General features: G+C 58.6%; 1 protein-coding gene across 1 annotated transcript in view; it reads right to left on the reverse strand.

The window, feature by feature from the left end:
* Positions 1-16,865, reverse strand: part of LOC119094568 (protein Aster-B) — a 30,324-nt gene extending 13,459 nt beyond the window's left edge. Inside the window, exons 1-7 of the mRNA XM_037217628.1 lie at positions 16,737-16,865; positions 15,737-15,820; positions 15,267-15,420; positions 14,004-14,202; positions 13,639-13,745; positions 12,808-12,984; positions 10,950-11,093 (exon numbers count right to left, since the gene is read on the reverse strand). Of these exons, the coding sequence (XP_037073523.1) occupies positions 10,950-11,093; positions 12,808-12,984; positions 13,639-13,713 (396 nt within the window). The 5' untranslated portion in view covers positions 13,714-13,745; positions 14,004-14,202; positions 15,267-15,420; positions 15,737-15,820; positions 16,737-16,865. The remainder of the gene's footprint in view (positions 1-10,949; positions 11,094-12,807; positions 12,985-13,638; positions 13,746-14,003; positions 14,203-15,266; positions 15,421-15,736; positions 15,821-16,736) is intronic.
* Positions 16,866-19,710: the final 2,845 nt, after the last annotated feature.

A 19,710-nucleotide genomic window follows, 5' to 3' on the forward strand; every position in this document is an offset into this window, starting at 1 on the left:
GCGATTTGCTATCATAACGGATAGAGTTGCCATTAGTGCACCGATGCAGGGCGGCCGTCAGTCACGTGCTCCTATCCCAGACCATGTGGCGGCGGGGCCGAACGGCTCCTGCGGCCAGCTGAATGTCTGCGGCCAGAGGTTTGCGGACCACTCACAGCACCTTGCACTCGCTCTCATAGCCGGGACCTGTCTGCTGTCGGTGACTCGAGCGCCGCTGGCAGCATGGCGCGGCTCGCGCGCCGTCCGCGGATGACCGCTAGGTCTGGGGCGTGTTCGCGCCCGGGTTTCAAAGCCACCCACGCCCGGGTGGAACACGCTGGAGGTAACCCTGCGCGTGTTTGTATTGGATCATCGGTATTCAAGGTCAGGCGCAGTCCGCAGGCTCCGCAGGCCGTCGTGACGCCGCATACCTACACTGTGCGCCGGGGTACGCAGCAACCACAAACCGACGCGTTGCCAATTTCTTCAAACACTTGCACTTCAAGACCTCGGCCACTGCGGAGGCCGGCGTTATATGCGACTTCAGCGAAGTTGCAGGGCGGGGATTCGCGATAAAAAGGTACCGCTAAGTCAATTTAGAATTGTGCCATATTTATGGCGTCGGCACATGGCCCCAACTGATCCTACACCAACATCATTGCCTTGTTCATGTTGTATAACTATGCATATTCTTATATTTGTATTAGTGATATATACTTCACATTCTCATATCACACGCACGCACGCACGCACGCACGCACGCACGCACGCACGCACGCACACACACACACACATACATACATATATATATATATATATATATATATATATATATATATATATAGAAACATACGTGAAAATTTTGACGTCATTCATGCATACTAGGAAAGAACTTGATGAGATCATAATTTGACAGACTTCCAGCGCATAATCTGTAATTCAATGGATGCTGGAATATATAACTGAATATATAATTGCATTGAATATATAATTGAATATATAATTCAATGGACGAACAAAATGCAATTCCCAATCGTTGGGAAGGGATTCCTGAATATTGCTATATTGCACCGAGTAATGGTATGAAAGCGCAAAATCGACCACACCACGTCCGCCGGCATGCTTAGACGTCGTCCGCTTCGGGGACCGGCACATGGTCGAAAAGATGTACACAGGGGACACCCGAAAGTCGTTCTCACGGGATCTCCAACCGTTGCATACGAGATGGTATGTTACGACCACCATACAAACACCAATCCCCGCAGCGATATGGTATCTGTCCCTCGTATCAAGCACGCAGGCTCTGTGCAATCATCAGCCGGCTGGGGTCGAGAAGTCCGACTATCGGGGCTTCAAGAGACCCGATCAGACGGCTAACGCACACGATAAGGTAATCACGACGCCGGCGCTCCACGGCGGGGCTGACCCGGGAGCACGCAACGGCCAATACGACCTGCCGACCGACCACACGTGCCTGACGACAGGCGGATACGAGCCGGCCGCCATAACCCACGAGGCTGCGATATGATCACCCGGTGAAGACGCGAGAGACTAAAAGCCCTGCGGAACATGGCGGGCTGCATATGCAGCCAATCGTGGAGGTATACCGCCGCAGCGAGCTTCCGGATCAATGTAAGCACGGCAGTCTGCGGGTGCGCCAGCGACCCGGCGTGATAAGAGCACGCGGCGCAGCACAGAGCAGAGACGAGCGCGCTGCTTCAGCGGCCGCTGCGGCAGCGCGCGCCGCGGCCGTGTCGCCCGGCTGATAAAGGCAGCTCCCGCTCAGCCGCAGCATCCAGCCCACTGAGGTCTTATAGAATGAGGGAGACGGTCCGACCGACGTGGACGGTGTAGCTTGCGGCGGTGCCGCCGGGACAGACTGGGGTCAGACCCTGGCCACTAGTCGGCCGCCGGACAGACTGGGGTCAGACCCTGGCCACTGTCGGCCGCCGGGACAGACTGGGGTCAGACCCTGGCCGCTGTCGGCCGCCGGGACAGACTGGGGTAGGACACCGGCCGCTGTCGGCCGCCGGGACAGACTGGGGTCAGACCCTGGCCGCTTGTCAGCCGCCGGGACAGACTGGGGTTAGGACACCGGCCGTTGTCGGCCGCCGGGACAGGACTGGGGGTCAAACCCTGGCCGCTGTCGGCCGCCGGGACAGACTGGGGGTCAAACCCTGGCCGCTGTCGGCCGCCGGGATAGACTGGGGTAGGACAACCGGCCGTTGTCGGCAGCGCAGCACCGCCGCGTCCATGACAGGAGAGGTTCCACTGACGACGGCGGTGCCGCCGGGACAGTCTGGGGTCGGACCCTGGCCGCTGTCGGCAGCGTAGTACGACCACTTCCGAGGCATGAGGGGGTCCCACCGACAGCAGCGTGCCGTCATTGACGAGGTAAGGGTACCGCCGCTCCAGGCGCAAGTCCCAGTCCAGCTGGCCGCGTGACCAGATCACCCGGGGGAGGTTCGGAGTCCGGCGGCGTGACCTCTCCGGCCGGCGGAGGTCAGACTCACCGCGGCGGAGGCCGGGACGGTGCGGGGCCGGGCGGCGCTGGGCAGGCGGCGTGGCCGGGGCGGCGAGCGGCTGACGGTGCGGCAGCGGCGGCCGCGTGGCGCGCCCGACGCCATGGCCGGCTCGCTGTGGACGGCGGCGTCGCTGAGCCGCGGGCAGCCGGCGCCGGCCGGACCGCCAGCGCGCGGGGCTTCCGAGCATCGATTCGTCCGTGCACGGGCGCGGAGGCCGGCCAGCGGCCGCCGCCACCGCGCCGGCTCCGACTCCGGACTCGGTACGCGGCGCTCCGTCCACGGCCACATCCGGGACCGATCAGCGGCGATCGCCACCATCCGGGCGCGGCGTCAGCAGCACGGATCCCTTCCGCTCGCAGCTGGGCCGCGCGACCTCCGGCTGCACGAGGCGCGCCCTCGCGCCGGCGTGGTCCCAGAGGCGCGGGCCTGACAGCCGGGTGTCCGGGGCCGCGGCCCGGTCCGTCCCGCCGCAGCCGCGCCGGCCTCCTGGTCGGAGCCTCGCGCCGCTGTCGCCGCCGCCGTACTGGCCCGGCCGTACGGCCAGGCGCAGCCGGCCGGCACGGCGTCGCGTCACGGCAGAGACAGTGACCCTGGCCGACCGTTGGCACGTGCGCGACCCCGTCTGCTCTGACTCAGCGGCAAGGTTCGCCGAAACGGCCGAGAGCCGGGACGAGGCATGGTTCAAGTGATCGACCTTCCTTTTCCGGGGCGACGTTATCGGGTTAGTGGAGATGGCTGTTACTTCGATGTGAAAATGCCGAGGCAGCTGGGAAAATGCGCCGTGTACATGGCTGCGACACGCTTGCCAGTAAGATAAACAACCCATCCAAAACTACATGTGACACACGGCGGCTTGGTGCACTGCAGCCTCGCTAGTCTGCCGTCAGATGGGAGTGTCGCGCACGCGGCAGCGCCGAGGCGCCCACCTGCAGCGAAGCGGTGCCGACGCGGCGGCGGCGGCGGCGCTGCGGCGGCATCACTGCGCCCGGTACAGCTCGAGCAGGCACAGACCCTCGCCGGTCATATCCGCCAGCAGCAAGAGGTCGGACACCTGCTCGCGACGCTGGACCGCCGCCGGGCCGGGAGAGGGCGGCACCGGCGCCGCCGCCGCTGGCAGCGGCGCGACCTGGCGTTCCTCGGGTACGTCAGCGGCCGGCTGCGGGTCCGGCTGGTCCACCATCACACCGGCCGGGCGGCGGCGGCGGCACGCACCTCAGTCCGCGGTCGATCACCGTCACCGTCAGGGTGCCGGCCGGTCAGGCCGCGGGAGGATCGCTCTCCGCCGACCGCAGCGGCGCCCGGGCCGCGCCAGCGCGGACCACCGACTGCCGGCGACGGGACGGGGCCGCGGGAGTGGGCCGGCCGCCAGCATCACCTGACAGCCCCTGGCGCACCGCCCACTTCTATCCGCCACAACGCCGGATCGCCACACATCGCTCCAGACAAGGCGGATTGCCAACAAAGCCGGCTTTTCACAAACATTTATAATGCCTTATGTAGACTCACGTGTGTTATCCACGGCTGAAAAACGATTTGGGCAGGAAAAGGCTTCACAACCACAGACTTTGAAACATCAGAAATCGACGGCAAAAAGTTCAACAGATATTTCTTCAGTAAAAAATATCTGGTTCAACATCTTGTTCGGCGCATTCCTGTGATGACTTATGCCACCCCCGCTCATCCCCTCCCCCCCAAAAGGGGGGATTCAATCAACAATTCACGTTGAAACGGAGACCCACGACCTTAATCGCAACGAAAGCTCGGAATGCAAAGACTGCATTCTAGGAGCAAAACTCAAATGTCTTCCTTACACTGGATATAACAGTTTCACGAGACTTCGGAAGTTGCATCTCCATCCATTCAGGTTCTTGGCCAGTCAGTGTAATGTAAACATAAAAACCGAAGCTTTATGACGTCATCCCTCAAAAACTATTTCACATGAAACGAAACATGTGTAACAAACTAAATAAAGGCCATCCACCAACAATTACTTGATGAGTGTCTGCTTCGAAAAAAGCAGACCACTATGGAGTGACGTACGTCTATAAGGGTCTGTGTAAAGTCTGAATGTTTCCCTCTGTTTGGCCCGTACAAACATGCAACCCTCGCGTCAAACTCCGCAATATCCGCCGACCCCACGGCGGCGGCACGGTGTCGATTGCCCGGTGACACGGCGGCGCAGACACAGGGCAGGCGCCGGAGGGCTTATGACCGGGGCCAACCCGGGTGCCCGCGGGCGAGGTCAGCGGCGGCAACAGATCGCCGGCGAGCACCGCGACGCGCCGCGTACCTCGCGCCAGCTAACGAAGCCAACGCGGAGGTGCGCGTTACTACACCATACGCGGCAGCGATGAGCTTGACCGTAATACGAACCACTCCGGCAAGCCGCCACATTGATGCATCGACTCTCCAGGCGGGGGTACACGCCAGCAACTGCCGCACTAACAGTCGGCTGGCCGCGCGGCTACCGTTCATTCTGACGCACTGACTGACCAGCGGACGCAAATACCTGCTGACGGGCGCTCTCCAGCCAAATGAAATCCTCCCCCGCCCGGCCAACGCCGGCTGTCCCGGAGAACGTGAGCCTTCAATGTGCCGGCAGCGAGCGAGGCGCCCGCATGCACACCCGGCGAGGCGAGCTTTTCCTCCAAAGCAGCGACGTCAGCGCACAAATTTCACGTTGGATCTGCGATGACCGTGGAAGATACGATTCCACCACAACTGCCAACTACAACACGCTGCCAGCGGACGTTGCTGCCCGGCCACACGAAACGTCACCTAACTCACAGTCCCAACATTCCCCCCCTGCCGAAGGTCGAAACGGCGTCCTGGCGACCAAAGGGCGGACTCGCTCGCGCCCACAACAGCTTTTTACGGCCTGTTGCGGCTGGAGCGCCGCGTCTAAAGTTAGCCCGACCTCTGGCGGCGCTCGGTGGCCGATGGCCGCCGTCGGACGCGTTGCGCGCCAACCGGTATTTATACACGGCGCGGGCCTCTGGGTCACTGCCGGCTGAGCCCGCCGCGCGCCAAAACACAGCGCTCGCGTCTGATCGCTCCTTTTCCGAGCTCAGACAACCGTGGGCCCTGACAACCTGTATCCACGGCGCAGACGCGGAACTGCGACCCATGGGTGGCAGTAACGAGTGCGACAGTTGCGACCTGATCCGGACGACCCCGGACTGGTTTGTGGTCCACACTGCTCGACGGACGGACTCCGGACGGCTTGCCACGAAACTCGGAATGGTCCGCGACGCGCTCTGACATCTGGCGACGGACCGGACAGGTGTAAGCGGTCTGCGTTGGTGGGCGTGGCCCCGAACCGCAGTGTGACCGCTGCGCTCGGTCAGTGAAGCGCGGCGGGGCTCGTGCTCGGTCAGTGCAGCTGCCGCTGGCTCGTGCTTGGTACAGTTGTGGCCGCCGCGAGGCTCCTGCTTGGGCAGGTGGCCCGCCGCGAGCTCCTGGCTTGTCAGTGGTGGCCGCCGCGATGCTCCTGCTTGGTCAGCGTGGCCGCCGCTGGAAGGGGCTCCTGATTGGTCAGTAATGGCCCGCCGCGACGCTCGCGCAGTCAGTGTACCGCCGCGACGCTCGCGCTATATAGTAGGCCGTCGCAGGGCTCATGCTCGTCAGTGGTGGCCGTCGCGTCATGCTCGGTCAGTGTGGACCGCCGCTGAGCTCATGCTCTTCAGTTTGACCGCGCGGACTTCGTAGCCCCGAACCGCGTCCGACGGAGCGAGAACGGACACAGCCCAACTGCCTCGGCACACGCCATGCCACGTCGGCCGCGCCACGGTGACAACTCGACGCAAAGCGGCCGCCGAAAGGACCAACGGCGTTGGATACCCTCCGCTCGGTCATATTCGTACTCTGTGACGAATATGAATGAGCAAACTCTGCCGGAGTTGACACGGGCGCATACAACGGCGTGACCCTCCCAACACTTTGTTTACACTCCAGTCCACACGAGTGATGTTAGCTGGACTAAAGGACAAGCCAAACAAATTGGAATACGTAGACGCAGCGTGAACATCGACGCCACCATAACGCGCAGCAGCATCACCCACATAAGAGGCAGCGCGTCAGGCACCAGGACGCGCATGCGGCACCGCAGCACAGGTCGCAACGCACCGGTGCCTGCCGACCGGCGCAGAGACTGGCCCTGAGACCCCCAGACACCAGTGTTAAGACTGACTGATCCCCTGCCGACTGGTACAGAGACTGACTGGCCCCCGCCGACTGGTACAGAGACTGACTGGCCCCCGCCGACTGGTACAGAGACTGACTGACCCCTGCCGACTGGCACAGAGACTGACTGACCCCTGCCGACTGGTACAGAGACTGACTGGCCCCTGCCGACTGTACAGAGACTGACTGGCCCCCGCCGACTGTACGAGACTGACTGGCCCCTGCCGACTGGTACATTACTGACCCCGACGACTACGGCGCATCATCTGGAGCGGCGACGGCCCGCCCTCGGGGGCGGCGCGCGCCCGCCGGCGCGTCCTGCAACTGGCGGCCGCCGGCGCCCACTGGTGGCGCCGATGACGCGGCCGGCCGGCGCCACGGACGGGCGCGCCGCGCAGCACACACCACCGTGGGGGTGCCACTGAGGGCCGGTCGCCACTGAGGGCCGGTCGCCACTGAGGACGGTCACCACTGAGGGACGGTTGTCACTGAGGGACGTCGCCACTGAGGGACGGTCGTCACTGAGGGCCGGTCGCCACTGAGGGACGGTCGTCACTGAGGGCGGTCGCCACTGAGGGACGGTCCGTCACTGAGGGACGGTCGCCACTGAGGGCCGGCGCCCACTGAGGGCCGTCGCCACTGAGGGACGTGATCCTGGGCTGCCACTGACGGGCCGGTCGCCACTGAGGGACGGTCGCCACTGAGGGACGGTCGCCACTGAGTGACGTTCGCCACTGAGTGAGTTTGCCACTGAGGGACGGTCGTCACTGAGGGACGGTCGTCACTGAGGGACGGCCGTCACTGAAAGCTGCTCCAATGAGGGACGGCCGTCATTAAGGGACGGCCGCCACCGAAGGACGGCGCCCTCTGAGGGACTGTCGCTACTGAGGGCTCCCAACACGCCTGGAGCAGCCTCGCCCCCGCCTCATCTGATCTAGTCCAGGTCTGCCTCACAGCGGGCTATAGTCTCCATCACATCGCTGAGCTGGCCGTCATACCGCCGGCGGGCGGCACGAGGCCGTAAACAGCGGCCTCCCCAGTGCGGCCAACTCCGGGCACAGGTAGACAGGCCGAGTGAATCCCTCCACTGAGCCAGGCCAATCCGAATCCGAGGCGAAACGGTGACGTCACCGCCCTCCGTTCGAGGCGAAGCGGTGGCCTCACCGCCCTCTGTTCGAGGCGAAGCGGTGGCGTCACCGCCCTCCGTCCGAGGCGAAGCGGTGGCGTCACCGCTCTCCGTCCGAGGCGCAGCAGTGGCGTCACCGCCCTCCGTCCGAGGCGAAGCAGTGGCGTCACCGCCCTCCCTCCAAGGCGCAGCAGTGGCGTCACCGTCCTCCGTTCGGGGCGAAGCGGTGGCGTCACCGCCCTCCGTCCGAGGCGAAGCGGTGGCGTCACCGCCCTCCGTCCGAGGCGCAGCAGTGGCGTCATCGTCTTCCGCCCGAGGTGAAGCGGTGACGTTTCATGCTCCGTCCGAAGCGAAGCACTGACGTCACCGCTCTCCGTCCAAGACGCAGCAGTGACGTCACCTTCTTCCGTCCGGGGCGAAGCGGTGACGTCACCGCCCTCCGTCCGTCGGAATGATGGGTTTCCTCGACGGCTACCCCGTCAGAGTCGTACACCATTCCAACGGCTAGGGCGTGGCAGCCATCCCGTAAGCGCTCTGTGGTCTGCAGGTGCTGCCTACGCATGACTATACCTGTGCGTCTCTGTCTACATAGCAGCCGCAAACTGACTGGTCTACTCAGAGTTCAGTCCGCAAACACGCGTGCGCGTGGGCGATCCCACCCTAGTCGAGCCTCGCTACATTACAGGGCGTCCCACAATGGGGCATACGATGTGATTACAGAGCGTCCCACAATGGGACATACCATGTGATTACAGGGCGTCCCACAGTAAGGCATACCATGTGATATGTCGGCATACCCCATACCGCGGAGTATGCGGCTTCGCCAGGCGAGAGGATCCGTCAGAGATGGGTCAGGCCGAGCGTCACACCCGCGGCCAGGAAGGCCCATACCGCTCCGTCTCATTGCACCTCCGGTCGAGGTCACCACGCATGCGCAAACCTGAGTATCAGCAGAACACGACATGACAATTGAAGTTGGCTGCGCCCAAAGCGAGGAGGTCTGCAACGAAAACCGCATAGAGCTTGTGGGAAGGGGCTATGCGAGCATGTATTATGGCCATATGTTATGACACCCGTAACGCCAACAAAGCAAGGCTAGGGATATACACAGGAGACGTCGCAACGCCGTGGAAGATTGTCCGTACGCTATTGCCAGTTGCGTGAAGGTGGCTTACTTTTGGCTACGTTCGTGTTTATCTTGCTCCCGACACGCCACGTCGTAAGTCTTCGGTGGTTTAAATACGTTCGGTCTGTTTGTCTGTTGTGGGTTAATCACGCACCGGGCGGCATCGCTTTCTCATTGAAATGATAACGTTAATTTTGCTTACTGCTGATTCCTTACGCTGCAATATTTCTACAGGGTTGGTGCCACCCCGGACCCCACGGCCGGCGAATGCCGTACAGCGGACTGGATATAATGACGGAGGTTTAGGATTCTCCTAGGACTCAGGGAGTCGGGACTCGGGGCCTCTGCCAGACGCAAGGGCCCCTCATTGTTTCAGGGTCCCCGACCAATGCGAGTCGCGGGCCACGGCCCTGTGCCTGCTTGGGAAATGGGCCCCAGGCCCAGACTGACTCGTCGCCGACTGTTCGGTACTGGTGGTGCATGGCCGACAGGCAGCTTCAATGGGCGCAAAGGGCCCTCTGACTGACATTTGGCGACTCGACCCTGCCGCCCGGGGCCGTCAATACGACCTCCAGCCAGCAATCCGGGACCCCAAACTCGGTCCCGAGGGGGCCAGACCCCTAAAAACCCGAGTGGGGAGGGGGCGGGGACGTGCTCCCGCGCCTTCTCCCTGCGTGCGCCACTGTCTGGGAGCATCGCATGATAAGGAAGGCGTGGCGGAGCAAGGAGGGACAACCCCGCCCCTCGTTATTAAAGCCGTGTCGACAAGCGACAATTTTCTGCTTGTTCTGGAAAAAACAAACTCGGAAACCTTTTTGACGTGACAAACCTCTCTAACACGCCACAAATATCAATGAACGTTGAATCTAAGGCACTCCACTCACTGGCCAGCCAGTTCACAGCTGCAGCGCATGGCCAGACTGATGGTGTACGGCGCTGCCAGCCATACTGTGTCCCAGTCGTAAACATGCCGTCGAAACACACTAGCGCCAAGTGGCTGTCCGCGAGAACGACCGGTGCAGAATATATTAACGATTGTGATTGGGGCTTTACGACGCACTCAAAGCTGTTGGGACTCTACGGCGTGGCCTGCCCTTCATCCTGGCAGAAGTGGCGGCGACTGCGGGGAATTAAACCCGTTTGTTGCGGGTTTGGCGCGACTGCGGGGAATTAAAAACAAAACGCGCGTTTTGCGCGACCAAAATAGCCCACCGACATTCTGTGAGAATATCAGCATAACGTGGATGCATCACGCAAGTCCTCGGTCCATGTGACCTGACAGGGCGGCTCACACCCGCCCCTGGCGAAGCGTCGAGCTCGAGCCGTACCGGGGACTAGCACCGTCCAACCACGGACGAGCGCCACCTTCAATACGGGGAGGTAACACTTCGGCGGGGGCTTGGCGTTGGTTCTATACCGCACCACCTCAGGCCTCTCCCTGCATCCCGGCACTGCGAGGGACGGGGTCGACCGAGGATGCGACACCACACAACAGCGCCGGCCGTGCATGAACCGCTACAGCTGCATTGCTTCACTGGGTGACACGATCGGGGTCTTAGCACCATGCCTTACTCAGTAAGGACCCTGCTCTCGAAGTCATCTTTCCTAACTAGTGAAGCAATAATGATTCCCCAATATGCCACTTGGCGGGCACCCAAATCCCGTGTTCAATGCGCAGACTGGGTGGGCACAGGCACGGCGCCGGAGCACTTTACCCTAGCCATTCTCTTCATACCAACGGCACATCGGGAGACCGGCTCCGGTAGCTCCCAGGAAAACAACACATCGAGGGACGGGCTCCGGTAGCTCCCACGAAAACAACACATCGAGAGACGGACTCCGGTAGCTCCCTGGACAATACATCGAGGAACGGACTCCGGTACCAACCAGGACAATATATCGAGAGACGGGCTCCCAGGTCAACCGGGGCGCCTCGGCTGGGCCAGGCAACGACACCTAATGGCTTGAGCGGCGCCGGTCGGCCGGGGCCGGCGCGGCGCGCGGCACTCACCCTGGCCGCCTTGCGCACGCGCGCCTTGTTGGAGGAGTCGTCCTCGGCACTGGGGTCGACGTAGTCGTCGTCGTCGCTGGTCAGACCGAGCTCCGAGCCGTACAGCTCATGCACCATCTGCCAGAGCTGCGAGGCCGACAGCACCTGTCAACGGCAGCGGGCGTTATCACCGCTACCGTCCGGCGGCGCTGGCACGTCCGCAGCACCAGTCAGCAACGGCTGGCATCGCTCGAGCCGTCACTACCAGACAGCTGTGTCGCACGCAGGCCGTCCTGTCCGACTGTGGGCGACGCTACAGGCACTTCCTCAGGGATAGCGCGCCCAAACACCCGTCCCTGGTGCTCTGGACCGCTACTGCGCGTGCCGCCCCCCGCCGGGCAACACGGCGCCTAATGATCTAAGCAGCCAGTCCCAACAAGCGCGGTTGTCATGGCGCACGGCAAACACAGCGGTCCACAGCACAAGGCCCGTTACCAGGCAACGGCGCCAAACACAAGCGCCAACTGAAAATCTCCGGCAGCTATGCGGGTCGCGACTGGGGGCTGCTCCCACGCGCACGGTTAGATGTCCACGGGATTCGGAGCTACCAGAAGAAGGATGCGGCGCGCGTCACGAGCCGTTCCAGCATACGGAAGATCGGTGAGTCCCACCGTCTGATCAACAAGGCTGCGCGCTGTCAGTGAAACGCGCTGACGACGCATCTCAACAGCCCAGCCTACACGGGGCGGGACGGGTTGGGCGTCTCCAGTGTGACCGCACACTGGAGACACCCGACCCGTCCCGTGTGGCACACGCACACGCACGAGTGACCAGCGGACACATAAACAGCTTTCTGTAAATGAGTTTTCAAGAGAAAACGGTGTTGAGGGCTCCGAAAATTTGCTATGACAGTCTTTTCAATTAATGACCACGAGTTATATGACCATTTTATTTTAAAGTGAGCATTAGTGAAACATGGCCGTCTTGATACCCCACGTCCACAAAAACTGTTTTGGGGGAACTCTTCTAGAACGCTTGTTTAAGACTGATCTTCTCACCCCTTCTGAGAGCACAAGAGCTGTCCCTGACCATGACTCAAAAGAAAGGCAAGAGCATTGAAACGAGCCACACCAGCAGCGGCACGGAGGCCATAGCTAAGGGGGATGGCGCGGGACCATGAATCCTTGTCTTTGACCATGGATCCTGTCCTTGACCATGAACCAAAAGAAAGGCAAGAGCATTGATACGAGCCACACCAGCAGCGGCACGGGTGCCATAGCTGAGGGAGATGGCGCGGGAGTTGTGCTCAAGACATTCAGGAGCTAGCACACAGGTCGGAGATGCGGTGCTGATGTGGTGCGCACAGCCAGTAAGGAAGATGATGGCGCGAACCACGAAAACGGTCGCATCTTTGCCAAATACATAAGTCCCCTACAAAGAAACTAAAACGGCTAAGTACAATCGCTCATAATGGTGCAATGTATGTGTGTCTCATTGGGGGCTTTACGACGCACTCAGCTGCTGAGGCTATATGGCGTCGCCTGCCTCTCACCCTGGCCGGAAGGGCGGGTACCGCGGGGAATTGAACCCCGTACCTCTGGTTTCCCAGACGCGCAGTAGCCAACAATGGTGCAATGTACTGCGGCTCAAGTCTGCACGGTGACATCAATCCCAATCTCCACCTTCCAATAGTGGAGTCAATTAAAATGGGGAGGAGCCCCTGACAAAACGGCACGAAAAACACGCATGAAACAGGGCCATAATGAGCAACACATAGCGTGTGCACCTGAAACAAGCTCCCTGCACCCCGCAAACAACCTAGCCCCCACCCGCTGCGCCGCTGCGCGCTGTGACTGCACAGGGCCGCCGGCCGCCCCACCTGTTTATCAATACAGTTGCGCCAGATGTTCTCGATGTTGACGAAGGCTCGGTCGCGCGAGGCGAACGAGCTCAGCACGTACTTCTCGGTGGCCGTCTCCAGGTTGATGCCCGACGGGAAGACCAGCACGTTCATCTTGGTGATGGCGCGCACTTCCCGCAGCGGCAGGCAGAAAGACTGCAGACAGAGCCGGCGCCGCCCGGTCACCGCCGGCGGGTGCCGCTGGGGGTACGAGTCGAGACGGGGCGCCGCCGCCCCTCTTACGGCGTCAGCTGACTGACACACAGCTCAGCCTCAGGATGAGGCCGCCTGGCTGAGAGAGGGGTGCATCACCGTGAGGTGTACGGAGCACTTCGGACCTCCTAGGGAGATACCACCACCGCGAGGTGCGTGGAGCACTATGGACCTCCTAAGGAGTTGGTTGACGAGCACAGCTCAGCCTTAGGACGCGGCCGCCTGGCTGAGGGAGGGGTGCCATCACCACGAGGTGTACGGAGCACTACGGACCTCTTACGGCGTCAGCCGACTGACACACCGCTCAGTCCCAGGACGCGGTCGCCTGGCCGAGGGGGGGGGGGGTGTCATCACCGCGAGGTGTGCGGACACTACGGGCGAGGACTGGCCTCGGTTCGACACGTTGAGCGTCGGCATGACTGGATTTCCCGTGGTCAGTTTGTGGCGCGCCTGCAGTATGAGGCATACCTGGGCGTCCGCGAATGTGTCCGAATGCTTCCGCGCACGCATGTGGGAATGTTTCTAAGTCAGACTATCATTTCGTGTTACGGTCGTGTTTCGCGGTCACATATGCCTTCTTCGCTTCTCATCACTCACGACATTCCACTTGAAGATGTTGGAGGTGAAGCAGATGTAGTTCTGTGAGACGTACAGTCGGCCGTGGTAGATCATCTTGCCGACGTCCACCTGGGCGCACGAGTAGTCTGGGGCGCAAAACGTCAGCTTAAGCCACACCCTCGGCACAGGCTCATAACGCGACGTGAAAATCGCTACCTTAAAATGCAGATGTTAGTGAAAAGCCAACCAAACACAGTCTCTCAAGAGCTTCACGATCATTTCACTCAAGACCATGTCAGCACAGGACCCCCGGTAAACGGAGACGAACGCGCGCTCGCCCCGGGGCGGCAGCACCAGGCTGGCACCGGCGGACGCGGGCTCGCGGCGGCGGCGGCGCCACCCACCGACAATGAGGCGCTCGTCCGGCGGAACGTCGAACGTGCGCCGGAAGTCGTCGCAGCGCTGCTTGTACGTGTTGGTGAGCAGGCTGTACCATGGCGTACGGCGCGCGCGCTTGCTGTCCTTGCGGCCCGAGTCGGAGGAGCGGGTGGACTCGGGCCGCGTCGGGGCTGGGGTCGCCAGGCTCGCCTCACTGCCCAGCTCCTGCCGACCGACGCACGCGCGGCCGGTCAGCGCAGGTGCGACTGCCACGGGCCCAGGCGCACATACAGGCACATACACAGGTATGTGCCAAGGCGCACATACAGGTACATACACAGGTATGGGCCCAGGCACGCACACAGCACTTGCACAGGTACGGACTCAGGCGTGCATACAGGCACATACACAGGCACGAGCCCAGACACACATACAGGCACTTACACAGACACGGGCCCAGGCGCACATACAGGCACATACACAGGCACGGGCCCAGGCGCACATACAGGTGCACACACAGGTGCGAACTCAGGCAGACACAAGCTCAGGTAGAGGAGCAGACATAATACAGGCACATGCACAGGTAAGGGCTCAGACAGAGGCACAACCTCAGGCAGATGAACAGACATGGATGGAGACGCACAGACCAGATAAAGATGGAGGCAAAGGCACGGGCACAGGCACGGGCATGTGGACAGACACATTAGTGGATCAGCGGAGCCACATCCACAGACACAAGCAAAGGCATCAGCACGCACGCACGCACACGAATATGCACTCACACGTGCACCCACACACATAGTATGGGAAGTCTGCATACTCGTAGCATACAGCAGATAACAGATCAGGGCGCACAGAGCGACACGGCAAAGCAGTGGCATCTGACGCCTGTGTGACTCAGTGATAGAAGACAAATCACTCGATCCTGTACAGGACGTGGGCTTGCATTTCAGAAGGTGTCGAGGCGACTCGATACGTTATCAGCTGACAATAAAGCGAGATAGTCAGGCCGCCAAAGCCCAGGGCTCTCCTCATGGCCATGCATGTCACGCGGAGATCGTCTGCCGTTGTTCGGGAATGCGAAGAAAGGATAATCTTGTGTATCACCATTGCTTTGCTGCGCGGTCCGGTACTTTGCGGAAAGCCCCACGAAGAGCACGGCCTCTGACGTAACGGCCGCTCCTACGAAATACGTCACCGCATCTGCCGGCCACGGCCGTCCTGCGACGCCGGCGGGCGCCGGCGCAGCGGCGGCGGCGGCGGCGGCGGCGGCTGCCTGCGCGGCTCACCTGCCTGCCCAGCTCGGCGAGGCTGGCGTCCGAAGAGCCGGCCGGCCGGTCCGGGCTCAGACCCGGCTGGCCGCCGCCGCCGGCACGGCCCAGCAGACCGCTCGGCGTGTGGCTGCTGTTGGAGCGCTGCAGCGGCGGCGCCGTGCCCTGCGACCTGGCCGGCGCACAGCAAAACGCGCTGCACTGGGTGTGTGGCACGGCCGGTGCCGTCGCCGCGCGGGTCACGAGCGCGGCGACGAAAAGTTGCGAAAAAGCGCGGAAAAGTTGAGCCATTGGCGAATCATACCGCATGAGAAGCCGAGGCCTGCATCCGTGAGAAAGCGGGTCCATAGCGTTCGTTGTCGCATCTCGATGAAGCCTCAACATCCTAAATCGCGTTTCAAATGGCTGATGATGTCAATAAACACTATCAGATCATGCTGATTAATGGTAAAATAGTACAACACAAGCCACCAGTGCGTCGCACTTACCCATTGGTTTCATGCACGGGCAGATGTGGGGATGATACCGCCTGAGAAAGATTCTCCACGGATCTGGCCGGGCCAAGCTTAGACCTGCAGATGGAAGGCAATGGACCTCAAGAAATCTCACGAAGTCATGCAATTTGTGCCCACTCTACAAAGCATTCATCATAACAACAGGCGAATATCATTGCGGCGAAAACCGATTGGACATCACGGAGACTAATCTCCATCACGAAGCTCAAAGGTCATGAATGATAACTTTTTATTTTCCTCCGATGAGAGCATCTCTCTGCTGCGCACCAACTGTGTGAGTGAGACACTTCGCGCCCGCAGCCTGTGCCTCTTAGGGCTGCCCATTGAGCCTACACCCTCCTTCAGACACCTGCATAAGATGGATGCCACGGACATGCTGTCATGCACCTCTGTAGAGAGTAGGATGAGTGCAGACCCTGCTCAGTCCTGTGCACCATGCTGGGGCTCCATAGTGTCCACACCCAACACCAAGGTTTGGCGAGCAATGGATTCAAACCTAATCGCGTATCAACTGAATGTTACAGAACATGAGGCAGAATCGATTTTGCAGGTGAGATATGGGATTAGTGGTCGTTTCTCTTTTCCTACCCAAGCTGGGCTTCACTTCATGGTCTGACAGCTGGAGCATGCACTTCAGTTACATTTAGGTATGTAATACTATGTCTACTTAGGCCAACAGCATGTAGCACTTTTACAGCATGCTTTGTGCATCTCATCTTAGGTGAAACCACCAAAAATCATGCAAGATCCATGCTGTACAACCATGCCAAATTATCAAGCAATACTTTGTTTGATGTGCAAGCCAACATATGCACAACCAACCCAGACAAGGCATCTGCCCCATAATAATGACTCCAGTTGAAAGCAATTCCATTTAAACCAACTAAAGATTTTGGCAACAGGTCTTCCGCTGGAGTACGCGCGTGACGTCCTGCTGCCGGAGGTGGCCTCGCCGCCGGCGGCCGCTGCTCACCCGTCGTGGCGCGAGGCGGCGCGGCGCAGCCTCTCGTCGCGCGTGTCGAAGAACACCTCGCCGTCGGGGCTGCTGTCGGCGCTGGGAGGCTGGCAGCTGAGCCGGGGCGGCTCGGCGGCCGGCTCCTCCTCCGAGCGGCGGCCGGCCGACATGGCGCCCAGGCCGGCGGCGCTGGCGTTCGGTCACTGGCGGAGACGGCCGGCCCGGCGCTGCCCGGCGACACATAGCAGGCAGATCAGTGGGGCTCATGGAGATCACAAGTGTTACACAGGTGACCAGCAGGCGCAGTGGCAAGGGAGACAGAGGAAGCAGCAGCCCAACTGAAGCAGAATGGCTCCAATGACTTTAACCAATGCCAGTTATTGATGCTACTGCTAGAGATACATGTGATTTTTTTACTGATGAAAAAATGTCAGTTTCTAAAAATATTATAATCATGCAACATATGCTCCAAGAACTCTACTACAAAAAACAAACACCAAGCACAACTACATTCAATATGTATGCCACTATGTCTTTGTGCTATGCATGATTACATTCCATTACAGGTATGTCCACTCCCACATGGCATAGTTAAAAATCAATGTGAACTGAAACCAAGTATGGGTGACAACACTTACATGCCTAAAAGTAAATTACTACACCAAAGGGCATGTGATTATAAAAGCAGGGTACCCAGAGCCACCCAATGTTTCAGCTATCTTTATGGGCTTAATAAGACAAGAAAACCCTGCAGAATAAAAGCTATGGAGTACAGGGATATGTACCTATAAAGTGCATCCTAATTCATCCTTCCTTAAAGTTTGAGTAAGCACTAATCAGGAGGAAACTGCATCACACAAACATATCTTTTCATCTGTTACTCATGATTTTCAGATTTCACACATGCCTAGCCAAACACATCAGGAAGGAACAACCTCACTGGTAGCTGCACCAGTAGTACCATAAGTAACAATATCAAAAATGCATAGCTCTCATAGTCAGTCAGCAAGGTATGTTGGTCAGGATGCCCACAATATGTGTGAGGCAGCTACAATGCCAGACACCTCAAAAATCACTCATGCCCTCACATCTTGCTGGCACATATCCAAACATTACAGAAATGTAAACTAATTGCAGACTGCAAAAAAAGAATGGTATGCTGAACATGGACATGATATTGCTGCAAAAATCTCAGTGCATGCATGTGATATATTTTAACTCTCATAATTTGGTGTATGGTCAGCACAAGCTTAGTTGCATGGGGCCAATGCTTTGAGAAGTTCTGTTGTTGCAAAGGTAGTTTCAGGCAATACCAATATGATTTTTTCACAAAAAATATGATACCAGCTTGGTGTATTTTGGCCAGGCCTGAGTTTGAAGCACACATGCAAAAGTCAGTGCACTGGTGTTGGGTACATGTCCAGTGCAGTGGATATGTTTTTGTAGACTACAAATGGTAGATGAGTATGCAATTGTTATTAATGAAATAGTTATAGTAATGTTGCAACAATGATCAGGATACCATTTTTACAGCACAATCAATGCCAGCCAGAAGAAATGGGCATTATTTAGATATTTGCCTAAGCAAGTACACAAAAAATTGATCTACTGTGCCATCCACATGTCCATGCCACAGCAGTCGGCACTGGGTTGGTTAATCTGCACCTGACTCGGTCTATGCTACTTTACATTATATTCTTAAATAAATTTTCAGTGAAAATATTTCTAGCATATTCTTGCCTCTACCCACCTTCACGATTTATTATGCCCTAAAAATGGTGGCAACTGTGTGCCAAGCTTTGAGCACTCTGATTTGATGTTTATGACATAAATGTCCTCAAACTTTGCCATCATATCATTGCCATGCTGCACACTTCAGCATAAACTCAATTTTTTGCAATATCGTGCCTAGGCACAAGAACCCCAGAGCATCCACATTTTCCAGCTGGTTTCATCTTAGGCAGTTTGATCAGCAATGAGAAGATAAGCATTCTCTTCCTATCAGACCCCTCTAAAAAAACAACTAGAATGTTCAAGCATCGCATCCTCTATTCCACTAGGCTTGCACAGCTTGTGGAATAAAACAAAGAATATCAATGCGTATATTTCGCCTACCGGTGTTTCGTGGGAACCAGAGAACTGCGTGAGAACGGCGCCGATATTGCAAGTTGAGCCCTTACCCTTCGCACGGGCTTCACTTACTGTAAGAAATACACAGATCTGACCACACCAGCCTGAAATCGCGTGCTTGATGCCGCTCGAACACAGTCCCGACCGCCACCCCAACGCAATGCCCTCCCTCTGGACTTCCCCCCAAATCCCCGAATAACACCGGTATCGTTTCAAGGTTTTTGTTATTATGTCAGGCTATTAGAAAAGGGAGATCCCCATCAGCTTGCAATGCTGACCTATGACGTCAGAGTACGTCACTTATGCACATGATTGAGAAAGTTGCAGAAGATTTCATGCTGTGTTTCCAACAGCAATGGGCGTTGCCACGTCTGTGACACAGTGGAAGCTTAACCTGAAAAGTGTATTTTTGAATGCTAATGCGTAAAGAGTGTGAGTTGCGGGAAAAATTGGGCTTGGGACAGTTGGGGGACACAGCTTCTTGCTTCCCCAAGCACCAGTAACAACTCATTAAAAACACATGACAAGGGGAGGGACTAAACGGTCGACAAAACGCATTGGCGATCCCATGCTCCGAGCCTATGGCACCAACCAACACCGAACCCTCACTATTGGATGCTGATTGATCGATAATTTATTCCTCCCAGGGTATTCTTGGGTAAGGTTAAAAGTCACCAAAAATACCAAAAATCGGAAAAATAGGAGTCCAGGCAACCCCATGCTCCAGCCTAAGGGACCGAACAGCATAAAACCTTCACCGATCGATGTGTCATGGTCATATCCTATCTTTGCCAAAACATGATAACCTTGGGTCCGGTCAAAGGCCACCAACAACGGCCGAACCACCTGAAAGCTTGCAGAC

This window comes from Pollicipes pollicipes, unplaced genomic scaffold (genome assembly GCF_011947565.3).
Source record: "Pollicipes pollicipes isolate AB1234 unplaced genomic scaffold, Ppol_2.1 Scaffold_4002;HRSCAF=4701_pilon_pilon_pilon, whole genome shotgun sequence".
Taxonomy (NCBI): Eukaryota; Metazoa; Arthropoda; class Thecostraca; order Pollicipedomorpha; family Pollicipedidae; genus Pollicipes; species Pollicipes pollicipes.